At 35.7% G+C, this 15,552-nt stretch overlaps 1 protein-coding gene across 1 annotated transcript in view; it reads left to right on the forward strand.

Moving 5' to 3' along the window:
* Positions 1–490: 490 nt before the first annotated feature.
* The window catches only part of LOC134260245 (hemicentin-1-like), a gene marked incomplete at its 5' end in the record, with an annotated part of 95,849 nt that continues 80,787 nt past the window's right edge, over positions 491–15,552 (forward strand). Inside the window, 2 exons of the mRNA XM_062742819.1 lie at positions 491–757; positions 3,807–4,076. Of these exons, the coding sequence (XP_062598803.1) occupies positions 491–757; positions 3,807–4,076 (537 nt within the window). The remainder of the gene's footprint in view (positions 758–3,806; positions 4,077–15,552) is intronic.

The raw sequence follows: 15,552 nt of genomic DNA on the forward strand, positions 1-15,552 counted from the left end.
AAATAATAAAAAATAAAAAAAAAAACAGAAGAAAATCAATAGGTCTTTCCACAGAAAGGTGGAAAGACCTAAAAACATAAGCATTTCAAGAGGTCTTTCCACAGAAAGGTGGAAAGACCTAATAAAAAACAGAAGCATTTCAAGAGGTCTTTCCACAGAAAGGTGGAAAGACGTAATAATAAAAAGAAACAGTACAATCACTATAAGGTCTTCTGTCTGAAACGGAAGACCTTAATAAACAGCAGAATCACTAGAAGGTTTTCCGTGAAGACGGAAGACCTTAATAATAATTATAAGAAACAGAGTAAAAACAATATGTTCCCCAACTTCGTTTGGGGAACATAATAACATGGCTTTTGGTTTTAAAAAGAACAAACCAAATTCAATTGTTGAAAAATTGTTACACAATACTCACTGGCAGCTGACCTATATGGCCTGTTGGCCTCTCATCTCCATTGTATTCTACAGCCTGAGTATGAAACTTTTTCAGGTCCTCCAACTGTTCACACTTTAAATAATACAACAGCCATAGAGGGAACAGACTTCAACAAAAAATGCCTTTATGATAAAGGACAGCCATCAGAGACCAATGTGTACTGGGCACGACAGGGCAGTTCTTTCAGACAGGAAGGAGATGTACTTAATCTGACAAAAATACAAAGCAGTAGTTCTGGTAACTATACATGCACAGCAGAAAATCAGTACTCATCGGGAAACAAAGGACAGAGCAAGCAGTCCATGATCATCAATGTCGAATGTGAGTTTAATATTCATTTTCTGAATTAATTATGTGAATTTGTTTTTTTGATGTTGCAGAATAACCTCTGTGGTTGATAAATTTTGAAATGTAAAAGCTAAGGCAGTTATGGCAATATGCAGACAGCATGACAAATAACCAAGTGTATCAAGATCACGAACTATGTTTATTTTCATTTCTCTTTTTCAAATTTGGTATGTCATCAGTGTTTAAAATAACCATGCGCCTGACCGCCAGAGAGCACAGATTTTGTCGCGGGCAAACAGATTTGCATGTATTGACGCCCGGCTGGACGTGTAAAATTTTTCTATAAATTAAAATTTGATAAACCTCTCTCAAATCAACTAATATTACTAGCTTCAAAGAGTAACAAGTAGTAATATCGTAATATCGCAAGTACCTCACAGTTATCTAACTTACTACCGCTCTTTTGTGGGGGAGTCGAAAAATCTCTAAATCTCGCGAGATTACTGGGGCACATGGCATTGTTTACAGTAGTGACAATCGAATGATTCGAACAATTTTACGCCGAAAGTTCAATGTATTCCAAGAATTGAACTCCAAATAGTAGATTGTCAAATAAGGAAAGTGTAGAAAATTTTATCAGCTTTACAATGTGATGATTTTCAATAAATATTTAATGAGAAGAGCCCGCTTAGTTAAAAATATCGTAAAATGTAACATTTTAGGATTAGCTTCTCTGAAAAATTAATTAGGCTGGGTCATTGATTGTTTAGCTACCCTTCCACCAGGATTTTTTTTACTTATCTGTCCTTATAAATTCTACAATGATCGATCTTGCATTGTATTAATTTAATAGCACATTTGCCCAAACAAACAGACGTTTCCTACCTCCATCGCGAAAGAGTTCCGCTTAGTTAAGTAATCGCGATATCAAGTAATCCAATATATAGTGAGCTGGCCCCATTCACATTACTGTTAAAACGAAATTTTAAAAGACAAATGCTTTTTTCGGACAAGTACATTTTTGGCAGGGCTGACAACTTCCACTAGCAATCAGCCCTGCATGTCTAGCTAATTTTACAGCGAGTTTCAAACACTGGGTATGTACATGATATGTAATCATTGTAATGTATGAAATGTTTCATCATATTTTAGCTCACCTAAGCCGAATGCTCAAGTGAGCTTTCTGATCACATTTTGTCCGTCCGTCTATCTGTCTAGCTGACTATAGCTGTTTGTCCATCTGTAAACTTTTAACATTTTTGAAACCACTGTGCCAATTTACACCAAACATGGTACAAAGCATTCTTGGGCGAAGGGGAATTTAAATTGTTAAAATTAAGGGCCAGGTCCTCTAACAAGGGGAGATAATCAAGAAATAAGAAAAATAAGTTGGGGTCATCATCTTCTTCTCAAGACCCACGGGGCTAGAAAAGCTTAAACTTATGTGAAAGCATCCTGGGGTAGTGTAGATTCTTAATTGTTCAAATCATGAACTCCGGGGGTTGGGCGGGGCTACAATAGGGAATCAAAGTTTTACAAAGAAATATATAGGTAAAATCTTTAAAAATGTGCTTCTCAAGAACCACTGGGCTATAAAAACTGAAACTTAATATGTGGAAGCATCCTAGGGTAGTGTACATTTTAAATTGTTCAAATCATGGCCCCTTGGGGTTGGGCGGGCCACAATAGGGAATAAAAGTTTTACAAAGAAATATATGTGAAAAAATCTTCTTCTCTAGACCCACTGGGCCAGAAAAACTGAAACTTATTTGGAAGTATCCCGGGGTTGTGTAGATTGTTAATTATTCAAATCATGACCCCCGGGGTTGGGCAGGGCCACAATAGGGAATTGAAGTTTTACATAATGAAATATGTAGGGAAAAAACTTTAAAAGTCTTCTTCTCAAGAACTACTTAGCCAGAAAAACTGAAACTTATGTAGAAGCATCCTTATGTAATGTAGATTCTGAATTTTCAAATCATGGTCCCTCGGTGTTGGGTGGAGCCGCAATAGGGAATCAAATATTTAGAAAGAAATATATAGGAAAAACATTTTAAAACCTTCTCAAGACCCACTGGGCCAGGAAAGCTGAAACTTATGTGGAAGAATCCTGGGGTAGTGTAGATTCTATATTATTCAAATCATGGCTCCTGGGAGATTGGCGGGGCCACAATAGGGAATCAAAGTTTAACATCAAAATATTTAGGATAAAAACTTTAAAATTCTCCTTCTCACTTAGAACCACTGGACCAGAATGGCTGAAATTTATGTGGAAGCATCCTGGGATAGTGTACATTTCAAATTGTCCAAATTATGACCTGTTGGGCATAGGCGTCGGAACCGGGGGGGGCTAGGGGGGGCTTAGCCCCCCACTTTTTTTCCAAATATATATTTAGTATAGACATTGAACATATCTTCGTAAGTTTAGCCCCCCACTTTCCACAGATACGTCTTAGTATAGGTTAAAATTGGGAAAAGTGTTGGTGTTTGGAAGAAAATTTTTGGTACTGGAGTTCCAACCTACCCCCCCCCCCCCCCCACGAAATAAGATTTTCGTGTTTGGGAAATTGGGAAATAGACATCTTTTTTTTTTTTTTTTTTTTTTTTTGCTTGTCAGGTTTTTTGGAGGTAGAAAAAAAAAATTTCTTACACTTAGCCCCCCCACTTTCAATTTGCTTCCGACGCCAATGTTGGGTACGATGGGTCACAATAGGTCACGAGGGAAAAATCTGGTTAAAAATAGCATGATCAAAGCTTCTCAGGTGAGCGATGTAACCCATAGGCCTCTTGTTATTGATGTGAGAATAATGGCTGCAACATATTTCTGATATCAGCAATGACTAGTTAAATATTTCTAAAAACAGTTACATGTATGTGTATGCCATTGTTTATAAATAATTTATTATAATATAAAATAAAAGAATTAAAAAAAAAGAATAAAAGAAAAAAAGATTTATATCCATTTAATTTGTTGCATTGTCATAATAATTTTCTAAGAGTTCAAATTAATCTTAAAATATTGATGCATAGTAGGAGGATCAGATTAAGAAAATTTTACCTCTATTTTCATCATTGTGTGTAGATCCTCCAACTGTGTCCAATTTGACAAATAAAGACATTATAGAAGGAGATGATCTATCTGTCACATGTTTTATCACCGATGGAAATCCTGCCCAAACCACTATCTACTGGACCAAGACAGGTGACTCTGGATTTAGACAAAATGGTGTTGTACTACTGATACAGAACATACAGAGAGGCAGTGCTGATACCTACACGTGTACAGCACAAAACAGTTACAGCATTGGAGGCACGGGATCAAGCAGTCAGTCCATGATTGTCAATGTGCTCTGTAAGTGTCTGAATATAAGTTATTATCTTTATGGCATAATATTTACATTTCCAATGCCTTTGTTATGTTCCCCAAACGAAGTTGGGGAACATATTGTTTTTACTCTGTTTCTTATTATTATTATTATTTTTCTTCTTCCTGGGAAAATTTTGTCCACGAGTGATCTTGTAAACTATACATCCGACTTAGGTGAAACCTTTTTAGGGTCAGTAGGCATGTTATGTAGAGTTGCCGAACGAAGGTCATTTTGCGCGCACGTGCTTGCAAGAGCGCGCACGTGCGACACGTGAAATGACAAATATAATGTTTACTGCCGTAACTTTTCTATTTTTTGATGAAATGTTTTGAAACTCATGATGTAAGGATATATTAGTAGTATAAACAAGATGTCGTGGTCAATATGGCAAGATCTCATGCGCATGCACGTGCGCTACGCTCTGATTGGCTGAAACTAAAGTATCAATGTCTTTCTTGTTTTTTGACGAAATCCTTTGAAATTTTGAACATAGCCATGCATTAGGATATCCTACAACATGATATATAGCAATTATCATGAAAACACGTGCTTGCACGTGCGCTGCAATCTGATTGGCTGAAATTTTAAATAGCTATAACTCCCTTGCTTTTCAACCAAACAGGATGGGATTTGGAACATAGATATATATAATGGACTTCAACAAGAAGGTGTGGTCACCATGCACATGCATGCACGTGCGTGTACGACTACTGCAATCTGATTGGCTGAAACTTTAAACAGCTATAACTCCCTTGGTTTTCAACCAAACAGGTTGGGATTTGGAACATAGATATATATAATGGACTTCTACAAGAAGATTTGGTCACCATGCACATGCATACACGTGCAAGTACGTGTGCTGCAATCTGATTGGCTGAAACTTTAAACAGCTATCACTCCCTTGGTTTTCAACCAAACAGGTTGGGATTTGGAACATAGATATATATAATGGACTTCTACAAAAAGGTTTGGTCACCATGCACATGCATACACGTGCAAGTACGTGCGCTGCAATCTGATTGGCTGAAACTTTAAACAGCTATCACTCCCTTGGTTTTCAACCAAATGGGGTGGGATTTAGAACATAGATAGATGTAATGGACTTTAGGAAGGTACGGTGCTCATGTATGCCCGTGCGTGCACGTGAAATGGGTTAAATCAAAAATACACTTGAAGGAGCGTTTTTTTTTTATACTTTTGGATTAAATACTTTTAATATTTAGCATATTTAAATATATAGATTGTGTAGACAATATGATATGGTCATTACGCACACGCATTCACATGCGCAAGTGTGCAATGATAAAATTTAAATGAACATGGTACACTTTTGGGTAAACGTTGTTAAAGTCTCAAATGCATAAAGTTTGTCTTATTTAATTACGCTTACAGGGGATATGACTATAAAAGGGAGTTGGGGAGCGTTTGGGGAACATCTGTAACGGTCCCTGTTACAATTAGCACTAGTTTGAGATGAAATTACAAATAGGTAATGTACTTTATTTCTTCATCAATGTTCTGTTTCATCGATAAGCTAGGTTAAAAAAAATCAAGTGCAGGGCGGGGCAAATAGAATAGAGACAAGAAGCGGGGCGTCTAGCACATGGATTGGCAAAATCAATACCATGTAAATATAAGGAATAACTGGCAGATTGTTTGATTTTATGACGATGATCAATTGATTGGCTTCCTCAAATACTTTTACATTTAACACAGTAGCCTATAAATCAACTTTTGGGAGTTGGTTGATGGTGTCATGTGGATGTGTAGTAAGGTTTCAGAATGTTCTATTTCACCCTTAGGGTCAAATGGGGTCAGAAATGTTTTAAATGCAAAAAGCCCCTAGTTCCCTGAACTCCTCTTGCGTTTTACACAGTAAAACGCAAGTAGCCTAATCACTGTGTAGAAACGGACTAGGGTAAAGTGCGTTACCCTAGTCCAAGATGGCGTCTAGCAAACACGATTCGATCATTTTGCACGTAGTTTCAGCATTATACAGACTTTTATCATAAATTTTGTTGTTAAAATTGAATTATTTCGTACAGAAGAACACAACTATCGCAAAAGGCGGCATGACATTGGCTGATTAAAGCCAGATTGCCAATACAAAATTTGAGCATGATTAGGGTAAAGTAAATTTTTGATTAGGGTAAAGATATTCTGAGCTTTTTTGGTGACTAGGGTAAAGTACGTGTAAAATATCATTTTCCTTGTTTCAGGACCTAAAGAATCCTATTTTGAGGGATGTTTATTCCTTCTAGGCAACTGATCCTACTTCTGTAATTGCCAGGGGTCCGTGTTTTATACCTGTCCACAGAGTTATATTGTTTGTAGTTTTCAGTGCTAGATCACTGTTCGTTATCCTACCTTTTTCATTGAGCAGACTCAACACACACTCTGGACGTTTTCATAAAATCATTGCACAAAACACTAATAAACGGAAAAATTCTGATTTTAAAATGAACCGAGAGCAAATTCCAATGGCGAATTACTACTTCTTGCAGTTAGTTTATAATCCTATTTATGGACATAATATAACTAAATGAGTAGGAGAAACAACGCTCTTTTCATTTAGTTGCGGCGAAAATATTTTCAAACATCTACAGATCAATTATTTAAAATTTATAAAGAAAGGGGGGATTTTATTTATCTATTTATTGTATTGACGTGTGCATAATGGCCAGAAATGGGGTTTTTGTAGTATTCTTACATTGTATATATGACCGAGAAACGATGCGAAAAATTATCACTGCTGTATCTTCTAAGGTAACTGGCAAAGCATTTCTTCGAGAGAAAAAATAAATCTATATTCGGGGTTCGGATTCTAATAATTTCTTTATGTAAGGTTTTTAGCTCACCTGAGCCGAAGGCTCAAGTGAGCTTTTCTGATCACATTTTGTCCGGCGTCCATCTGTCTGTCTGTCCGTCTGTCTGTAAACTTTTCACATTTTCGACTTCTTCTCAAGAACCGCTGGGCCAATTTCAACCAAACTTGCCACAAAGTATCCTTGGGTAAAGGGGATTCAAGTTTGTTCAAATGAAGGGCCACGCCCTTTTCCAAGGGGAGATAATTATGAATTATAGAAAAATTAATGGCATTTTTAAAAAATCTTCTTCTTAAGAACCACTGGGCCAGGAAAGATGAAACTCATGTGGAATCATCCTCAGGTAGTGTAGATTCAAGTTTGTTCAAATCATGACCCCCCGGGGCTAGGGTGGGGCCAAAATGGCCGACCCAAGTTTTACATAGGAATATATAGGAAAAATCTTTAAAAATCTTCTTCTCAAGAACCACTGGGCCAGGAAAGATGAAACTCATGTGGAATCATCCTCAGGTAGTGTAGATTCAAGTTTGTTCAAATCATGACCCCCCGGGGCTAGGGTGGGGCCAAAATGGCCGACCCAAGTTTTACATAGGAATATATAGGAAAAATCTTTAAAAATCTTCTTCTCCAGAACCACTGGGCCAGGAAAGATGAAACTCATGTGGAATCATCCTCAGGTAATGCAGATTCAAGTTTGCTCAAATCATGACCCCCAGGGCTAGGGTGGGGCCAAAATGGCCGACCCAAGTTTTACATAGGAATATATAGGAAAAATCTTTAAAAATCTTCTTCTCAAGAACCACTGGGCCAGGAAAGATGGAACTCATGTGGAATCATCCTCAGGTAGTGTAGATTCAAGTTTGTTCAAATCATGACCCCCGGGGCTAGGGTGGGGCCAAAATGGCCGACCCAAGTTTTACATAGGAATATATAGGAAAAATCTTTAAAAATCTTCTTCTCAAGAACCACTGGGCCAGAAAAGATGAAACTCATGTGGAATCATCCTCAGGTAGTGTAGATTTAAATTTGTTCAAATCATGACCCCCGGAGCTAGGATGGGGGCAAAATGGCCCATCCAAATTTTACATAGGGATATATAGGGAAATCTTTTAAAATCTTCTTTTCAAGTACTTCAAAGCTATGACTAGTGATATTTATATGGAATCATCCTCAGGTAGTGTAGATTCAAGTTTGTTCAAATGATGAATGCCCTGGGGGGGGGGGGGGTTAAATTCAAGCCCGATGTGCTCAGGTGAGCGCTGTGGCCCCTGGGCCTCTTGTTCTTTAAAGGTGTTGCTCTGACAAGTTGAACAACTGTGAAACGTTTCTGTTTTTGTAAAAAGCGCACGAAGATTTTGCTAATGTTGACGTTTTACCGTGTTCAACTCTGTACACATCACTGAGTATGTATACGGACTGATAATACTGGTGAGTTGGTGTTTTGCTTTCCTACATTTCTACTCTAATTTTTCTGGATTATACTTTTAATATATTTTATTAAAACACAACAATTTTTTCACTTCTCATAAGTACATGTATTAAGGCATCGTCGGAACCCACGGGTTTTCTCTCTGCGCCGTTACACTGCATTTAAATGCAGTGTAACGGAGAGAAAACCCGTGGGTTCCGACGATGGTATTAAGGATAAAATTTGCTCTGCAAGGATGTATCAATTAAGCGCATCCCGAAATTCTTAGTTTCAATAATTTCTAGATTTATAGAGTAAGTTTTTAAAATTATATTTCCGTGTAAAATGCTATTGTAACATAGGTAAAACTCCAAAGTCCGATGGTGTTCGCGAAACCCAGATGGTTTGTTATCGCATATCATTCATATAATATTATGCCGAAAATTTTAGAAAACAATTGCATCAAATTTCTGTCTAAGCACCTTTGAAGTTGCATAAAAGTATTTAAAACAGCACAAATAAAAGCAGTAGTATTAAATCTTTAATAAATTCAGAACTATTCGAATAAAAAGTTCGTTTTGAAGGGGAGCCGAGGTACTGACTTCGACTATTTAATGACATCGCTTTTGTAAATGGAACATATGGAGAGTACGAACAGTATTTAAGATCAAAAGTCCATAACACAATTACAAAAAAGGAGCAGAGCAAACACGGACCTCCAAAATATTGGAGGTGGGATCAGGTACCATGTAGGAGTGAGCATCCCCTGTCACCCGCCATGTGCTCCTTTTTATGATCGGGAAATGACGGGAAAATCGATCGTCAATTCAGTGTATAAATAATGGACTAACAATAAGTATGAATAACGCCAGTCAGCAATTGACTCAATGATAAATTGTATTTGCTGACTAGATCATTGTATAGACCGTAGAACTTACGAAATGATGGCTTCATATGTCGCATAGGCGTCGGAACCGGGGGGCTAGGGGAGCTTAGCCCCCCCCCCCACTTTTTTTCCCAAATATATACTTAGTATAGACATTGAACATATCTTCGTAGGTTGAGCCCACCCCCACCCCCTCACTGTCCACAGACACCTCTTAGTATAGGTTAAAATCTGTATAAGTGGTGGTGTTCGAAAAAAAAAAAAGGTATGGTACTGAAATTCGAACTTACCACCTAAACACCCCCCCCCCCCCCCCCCCCCCCACACGAAATAGGATTTTTGTTTAAGGAAATGGAATTTTCATTTTTATTTTTTGGCTTGTCAGGGGTTTTTTTTTTTTTTTGAAGGTAAAAAAGATTTCACTTAGCCCCCCCCCCCATTTTCAATTTGCTTCCAACGCCAATGCGTCGTCAAACAAAACAAAACAAATAAAAACAAATAACAAACTCAAAACTATTTTTTGTGGATATTGATACAGCTATGCACATCATAATACATTGTTAAAAAAATTTTATTTATATGCATTTACTGTTATATAACCTTTTTTAAATAGAGATACGTTCGTTAGACGATTAATTTTGCTTCCATGATTTTTATGCAAGATAAAAAGAAATAATACTATTTTAAAAAGTAACAGCATTTGAATTTTTTCCAGAAAGCCTTTCTTAACTTTATTAATTGTATAAGGCAGTTGTTCTGTGTACATTTAGTTTGTATAATAAATAACTTTACCCTAGTCTCGAAAAAACTTTACCCTAATCGTAAAGAAACAGTTCTTCGACTTTACCCTAGTCTATGCCAAAACTTCGTGACGTGTTTTCTGGTTAATTACGCAGAGTTAAATGAAGTCTCCTTCTGAGCAAGAAAAACTTATGCTGCAAAACAAATTGGTGCAAGATAAAGTAAGTTATATCATAGGTATTCACCGATATTTATTCATCGAAATTTGAAGCGTAGGAGCTTGTCGCCATCTTGGACTAGGGTAACGCAATTTACCCTAGTCCGTTTCTACACAGTGCTAATTATCTTTTGGGAGTTGGTTGTTGGTGTCATGTAGATGTGCAGTAAGGTTTTGGAATTTTCATTTTCATTTTGGGGGTCAAATTGGGTCAGAAAAGATGTTTTTAAAGTAAAAAGCCCCTGGGGGTCCCAAAACCCCTCATACATTTTTCATAGAGCCCTAATATTTTTTTGGGAGATGGTTGGTGATGTCTTGTAGGTGTGCAATAAGGTTTCAAATTTTCATTTGCAAATGACCATGCATGACACAAGTCATTTACAGATATTTTGTTTTTTGGTAAGAAATTTATTATACATAGGGGTGTGGCCGTCTCGTCGCTGCGTGAGTTGATGGCCATGCCTCTCTGCACAATAAATCTCTAACAAACGAAACAAAATATTGTAAATATAACTTAAAGGATAAACATAATAATAAATTCTATGCAAGGAGTATGAAGATGCTGTGACAGATGTGCAATGGAGACATTGAAAATAATGAGAATTTTCATTTTTCATTTTTTTTGGGGGGGGGGGCATCCTCATATGAGTTCACTAACTCATGAATTAGGAGGCAAAATTGGCTGAGATTTGGTTAAATTTTTAGCTCTTCTGAGCCAAAGGCTGAAAGAGTTAATGCTATGGTCATTTTTGTGGTGTGCGATGTGCGTTAATGTTTTAGAAAATGGGCCATAACTCAAGAACCCCTTGGCCAATAAGTGTCAAAATTGCCGCAGGGTATCCTTGGCCCATGGGCTACCATTTATACTAAAATAAGGGTTGGGACCCTAAAACAAGGGAAGATAACCAGGAACACAACACCAAAAGGACTGGTTGCTAAAAAATCTTCTTCTCCAGAACCACCAGGCAGATTTTCACCAAACTTACATACAAGGACTAGGATATGTTGAAGATTAAAAATTGTTCAAGGCATGACCCTGGGGCAAAGGGCGTGGTCTCAAGGTCACTTCAAAGTTGACCTAAATTTAATAAAAATGTTTATATTTTGCTTACTATAAGGACTAGAATCATCAAATCTTGTTAGTTGATGCATCTCAGGACTTCACATCATGTTAACTCAAAAGTAGGTCATGGTGACCTACTTTTGAAAGTGGGCAATTGTTTTCAAATTGATTTGAAGGCATATTTTGGACACTTTAAGGCCTATGATCATCGAACTTTGTCAGTTGATGCATCTTGGGTCCTTAAACAACGTCAACTTAAAAGTAGGTCACCTTGACCTACTTTTTGAACTTTATGACTTATCCTTTTTGAAACATTTAATTCCATTATTTCAGACACTGAGAGGGTTAGAATCATCAAATCTTGTAAATAAACATATTTAAGAAAAAGTAGGTCACTGTGACCTACTTTTAATATTTTGCAAGCATTTGTTTTCATATTGTTTAAAAGGCATATTTCGATTACCTTCAGACCAACAATCATCAAACTTGGTCAGCAGATTCATCTTGGGACTCTGAAAAATGTCGACCAAAATGTAGGTCATGGTTACCTACTTTTCACATTTTATGGCTATATTTCAGTATCTTAGGTATTTATTGGCTTAGAATCATCAAACTTTGTGAGTTGATACATCTTGGGTTTTCGGAAAGTGATGACCAAAAAGTAGGTCACAGTGACCTACTTTCGACATTTTATGGCTATATTTATGTATCTCTGCTACTTATCGGTTGAATCATCAAACTTTGTTAGTTGATGCCTCTTAAGTTTTCGGAGAATGTCGACTAAAAAGTAGGTCACGGTGACCTACTTTTGAATATCTCAGGTAGTTATTGGCTTAGCATTATCAAACTTGGTCAGCAGATGCATCTTGGGACTCTGAAAAATGTCAACCAAAATGTAGGTCACGATGACCTGCTTTCGACATTTTATGGTTATATTTATATACCTCCGGTACTTATTGGCTTAGAATCATCAAACTTTGTCAGTTGATGCATCTTGGGTTTTCAGAGAATGTCAAACAAAAAGTAGGTCACGGTGACCTACTTTTGACATTATATGGCTATATTTATGTATCTCTGGTACTTATGCGTGTAGAATCATCAAACTTTGTTAGTTAATGCCTCTTGGGTTTTCAGAGATTGTCGACCAAAAAGTAGGTCACGATGACCTACTTTTGAATATCTCAGGTATTTATTGGCTTAGAATTATCAAACTTGGTCAGCAGATGCATCTTGGGACTCTGAAACATGTCAACCAAAACGTAAGTCACGATGACCTACTTTCGACATTTTATGGTTATATTTAAGTATCTTTGTTATTTATTGGCTTAGAATAATCAAACCTACTTTTGAATATCTCAAATACTTATTGGCTTAGAATTTTCAATCTTAGTTTGTCTATTAATGCATCTTGAGTCCTCAGAAACTTCAATCTTAAAGTAGGTCACTGTGACCTACTCATGGTTTTTTATAGCTTTATTTAAATATCTTAAGTCCTAATTGGCTAAGAATCATCAAACTTTGTCAGTTGATGCAACTTGGGTCTTAGAATACTTAGGGTTAGAGGCTTCAAATACAAGTGATAGGTTGTACAATTTATCAGAAGAGCGATTCAAGGCCCTTGGGCCTCTTGTCATTAAAGATCATTGTAAATGTTAGATATGAATACTATCTGGTAGAAAGAAAAATACATGAGGAAAAATGAAATTATTTCACCTAAGAATTTACCCTATAAATCTTTTTCTTTCGATCAGTATATTAATTTAATTTCAAGTTTTCCATTATTATTCTGGAAAATATGTTGGAAGTCAGGCTTGAAATCTATTTAACCTGATTGATAGAAGGAATTATCTGCTTATCCTTGATAAAAAGTTGCATTTTGTTCAAAATCAACTTTGAAAATTTATCCTCAACTTTCCATTCTATATATATATATGCCTAGCTTGACAAATAAATTTATAAAACCTCTACTGATTTTCACTATTTAAAAGTAAATCAATATATTGTGCTGCTATCCTGAAAGTCATTGTGAATAACCTGATTCCCAGTGCAAAACAGACTGATTCCCTGCAAAAAAGTTCATTTATTTGATGAATTGATGCACATCTATTCGGAACACTTAGCATTTTTAGGTCACCTGAGTCACTCAGGTGACCTATTGCTATCTGGTGTTAGGAAGGGGCGATGATGCAACCACTATTAAAATAACGACCATTATTGAAATAATTATATCAATAATGGTTGAGAGTGCATTTCAATAGCAAACATAGTTAGTAACCACTAATGAAATACAACCACTAGTGAAATAATTATATCAATAGTGGTTGTGAGTGTATTTCAGTAACAAACATAGGTAAAAACCACTATTGAAATACGACCACTATTGAAATAATTATATCAACAGTGGTGGAGAGTGCATTTCAATAACAAACAGGTATTAACCACTATTGAAATATGAACACTATTGAAATAATTATTTCAATAGTGGGTGAGACTGCATTTCAGTAACAAACGTAGGTATAACCACTATTGAAATACGACCAGTTTTGAAATAATTACTAGTACCTGTTGTGGTTGAGACTGCATTTCAATAACAAACATAGATAGTCTCCACTATTGAAATACGACTACTATTGAAATACCGTATAAGTGGAAATTTTAGCAAAATGCAAATTTTGCGATTCGTCCTTAAAAAATGGTATTTTATTTTTAGCAAGAAGTAATTTTAGCGATTTTAAAATGCTCACTAATGAAGCCATCACAAATTAAAGACAGTTTATTTTTTGTGATATTTAATTTTAGCAATTTCAGAACCCTCACAAATAATGCCAAAATTAAATCCTTACTAAAAATTGTGCTTATACGGTATCATTTCAATAGTGGATGAGATTCATTTCAATAAAAAACAAAGTCTGCAACCACTATTGAAATAATGTTCACTTTCGAAATTAAATTTCAATATGGAATAAATTATTGATTTTAATAGTGCATCAAACAATAACTGCAATAAATATTGAAATAATTATTTCAAATTTTGCTGATGCGGTGAAACTTTTATTTCAATACTGTAAGTATTTCAAAAGTGGTTGAAACCTATGGATACCATATTGAAATGCACTCTCACCTACTATTGAAATAATTATTTCAATAGTGGTCATATTTCAATTGTAGATACAGGGTGTTTATAATATATGTTACATTTTGAGTCTTCAATTTGACAGACAAAAGAAAGAGATACAGATAAGTGTTTTTATCAAACTGATGCACATATCCATAAGATTCATAATATTGAATTACCAACTAAAATATTAAACACTGAACAAAATCTTAAACATTAATGAAAATTATCAAAATTTCCAAGTTGTGCCATTTTTGCTATGTTGAACTTCACAGCGTCAAAAGTTCACATTACATGTTCCAAATGATCTGCATTAATTCAACAACAAATGAAGTTGCTTCTTGAAATTTGTATATAACCTAATTTGTCACATATTTTTGCATAGACACTCATTTGAAGGTCCATAATCTTTTTTAGCTCACTCAAGAATTGTGGTCTAGGATTGTAGACCCTGTTCCTTAAGAACCCGTCAGAAAAGAGCCCAAAAATTGAGATTGTCGAATAAAGAGGTCAAACTCTCTCCTTTCATTAATTATTGACAATTTGTATACTGATTACTTCAAATCATATTTAAAAGTTAATTATATGCTGAAAATGCGGATATTGCCAAAATGGATTTCTGCAAATATCTATCAGACACTTTTCTCAGAAGTTTGCTACACTAAGAGTCTCGACTTTACCCATAAAATCTCCACTTCTTAAAATCTTTGGCTTTCTGGAATATCGCATACTGTCCGTCCCTGTCCTTTAACCTTGTTACTACCCTTCTGATAAGCATCCTAGAAAGCTTCTTTTTTTAAAGAAAAGAACAAAGTACGGTATTAGCAGTAATTCACCGAAAATAAAATGATATTTTAATCTTCTTTGTACAATTTTTTGATGTTATGCTTTGAAGTAAGGAAGATGCGAGCTAAATTCTACAGGCACAAAATGACGTAATTTTTAACTATGACGTCACTAATGCGCGCTAAACATGGAATGGTCGTGTAAAATCGTTAAATTATATTGAAAAATGAGTAATTTTTGCTGAAATTATACCCTTTCACATGCAACAACCATTTTTATACTCCGTATATAAGTTCATCAATACATATCGCAGTTACACTATTAAAATAGTGTTGGTTGTCACCTGTGATCAATATGAATTTTGCAAAAGTTAACATACGGAAAAAAGATATTTTACCGACACAATTTTCATGATATCG

Source organism: Saccostrea cucullata, unplaced genomic scaffold, assembly GCF_032062105.1.
Source record: "Saccostrea cucullata isolate Sc308-1 unplaced genomic scaffold, CSIRO_AGI_Scuc_v1 ctg1545, whole genome shotgun sequence".
In the NCBI taxonomy this organism is placed as follows: domain Eukaryota; kingdom Metazoa; phylum Mollusca; class Bivalvia; order Ostreida; family Ostreidae; genus Saccostrea; species Saccostrea cuccullata.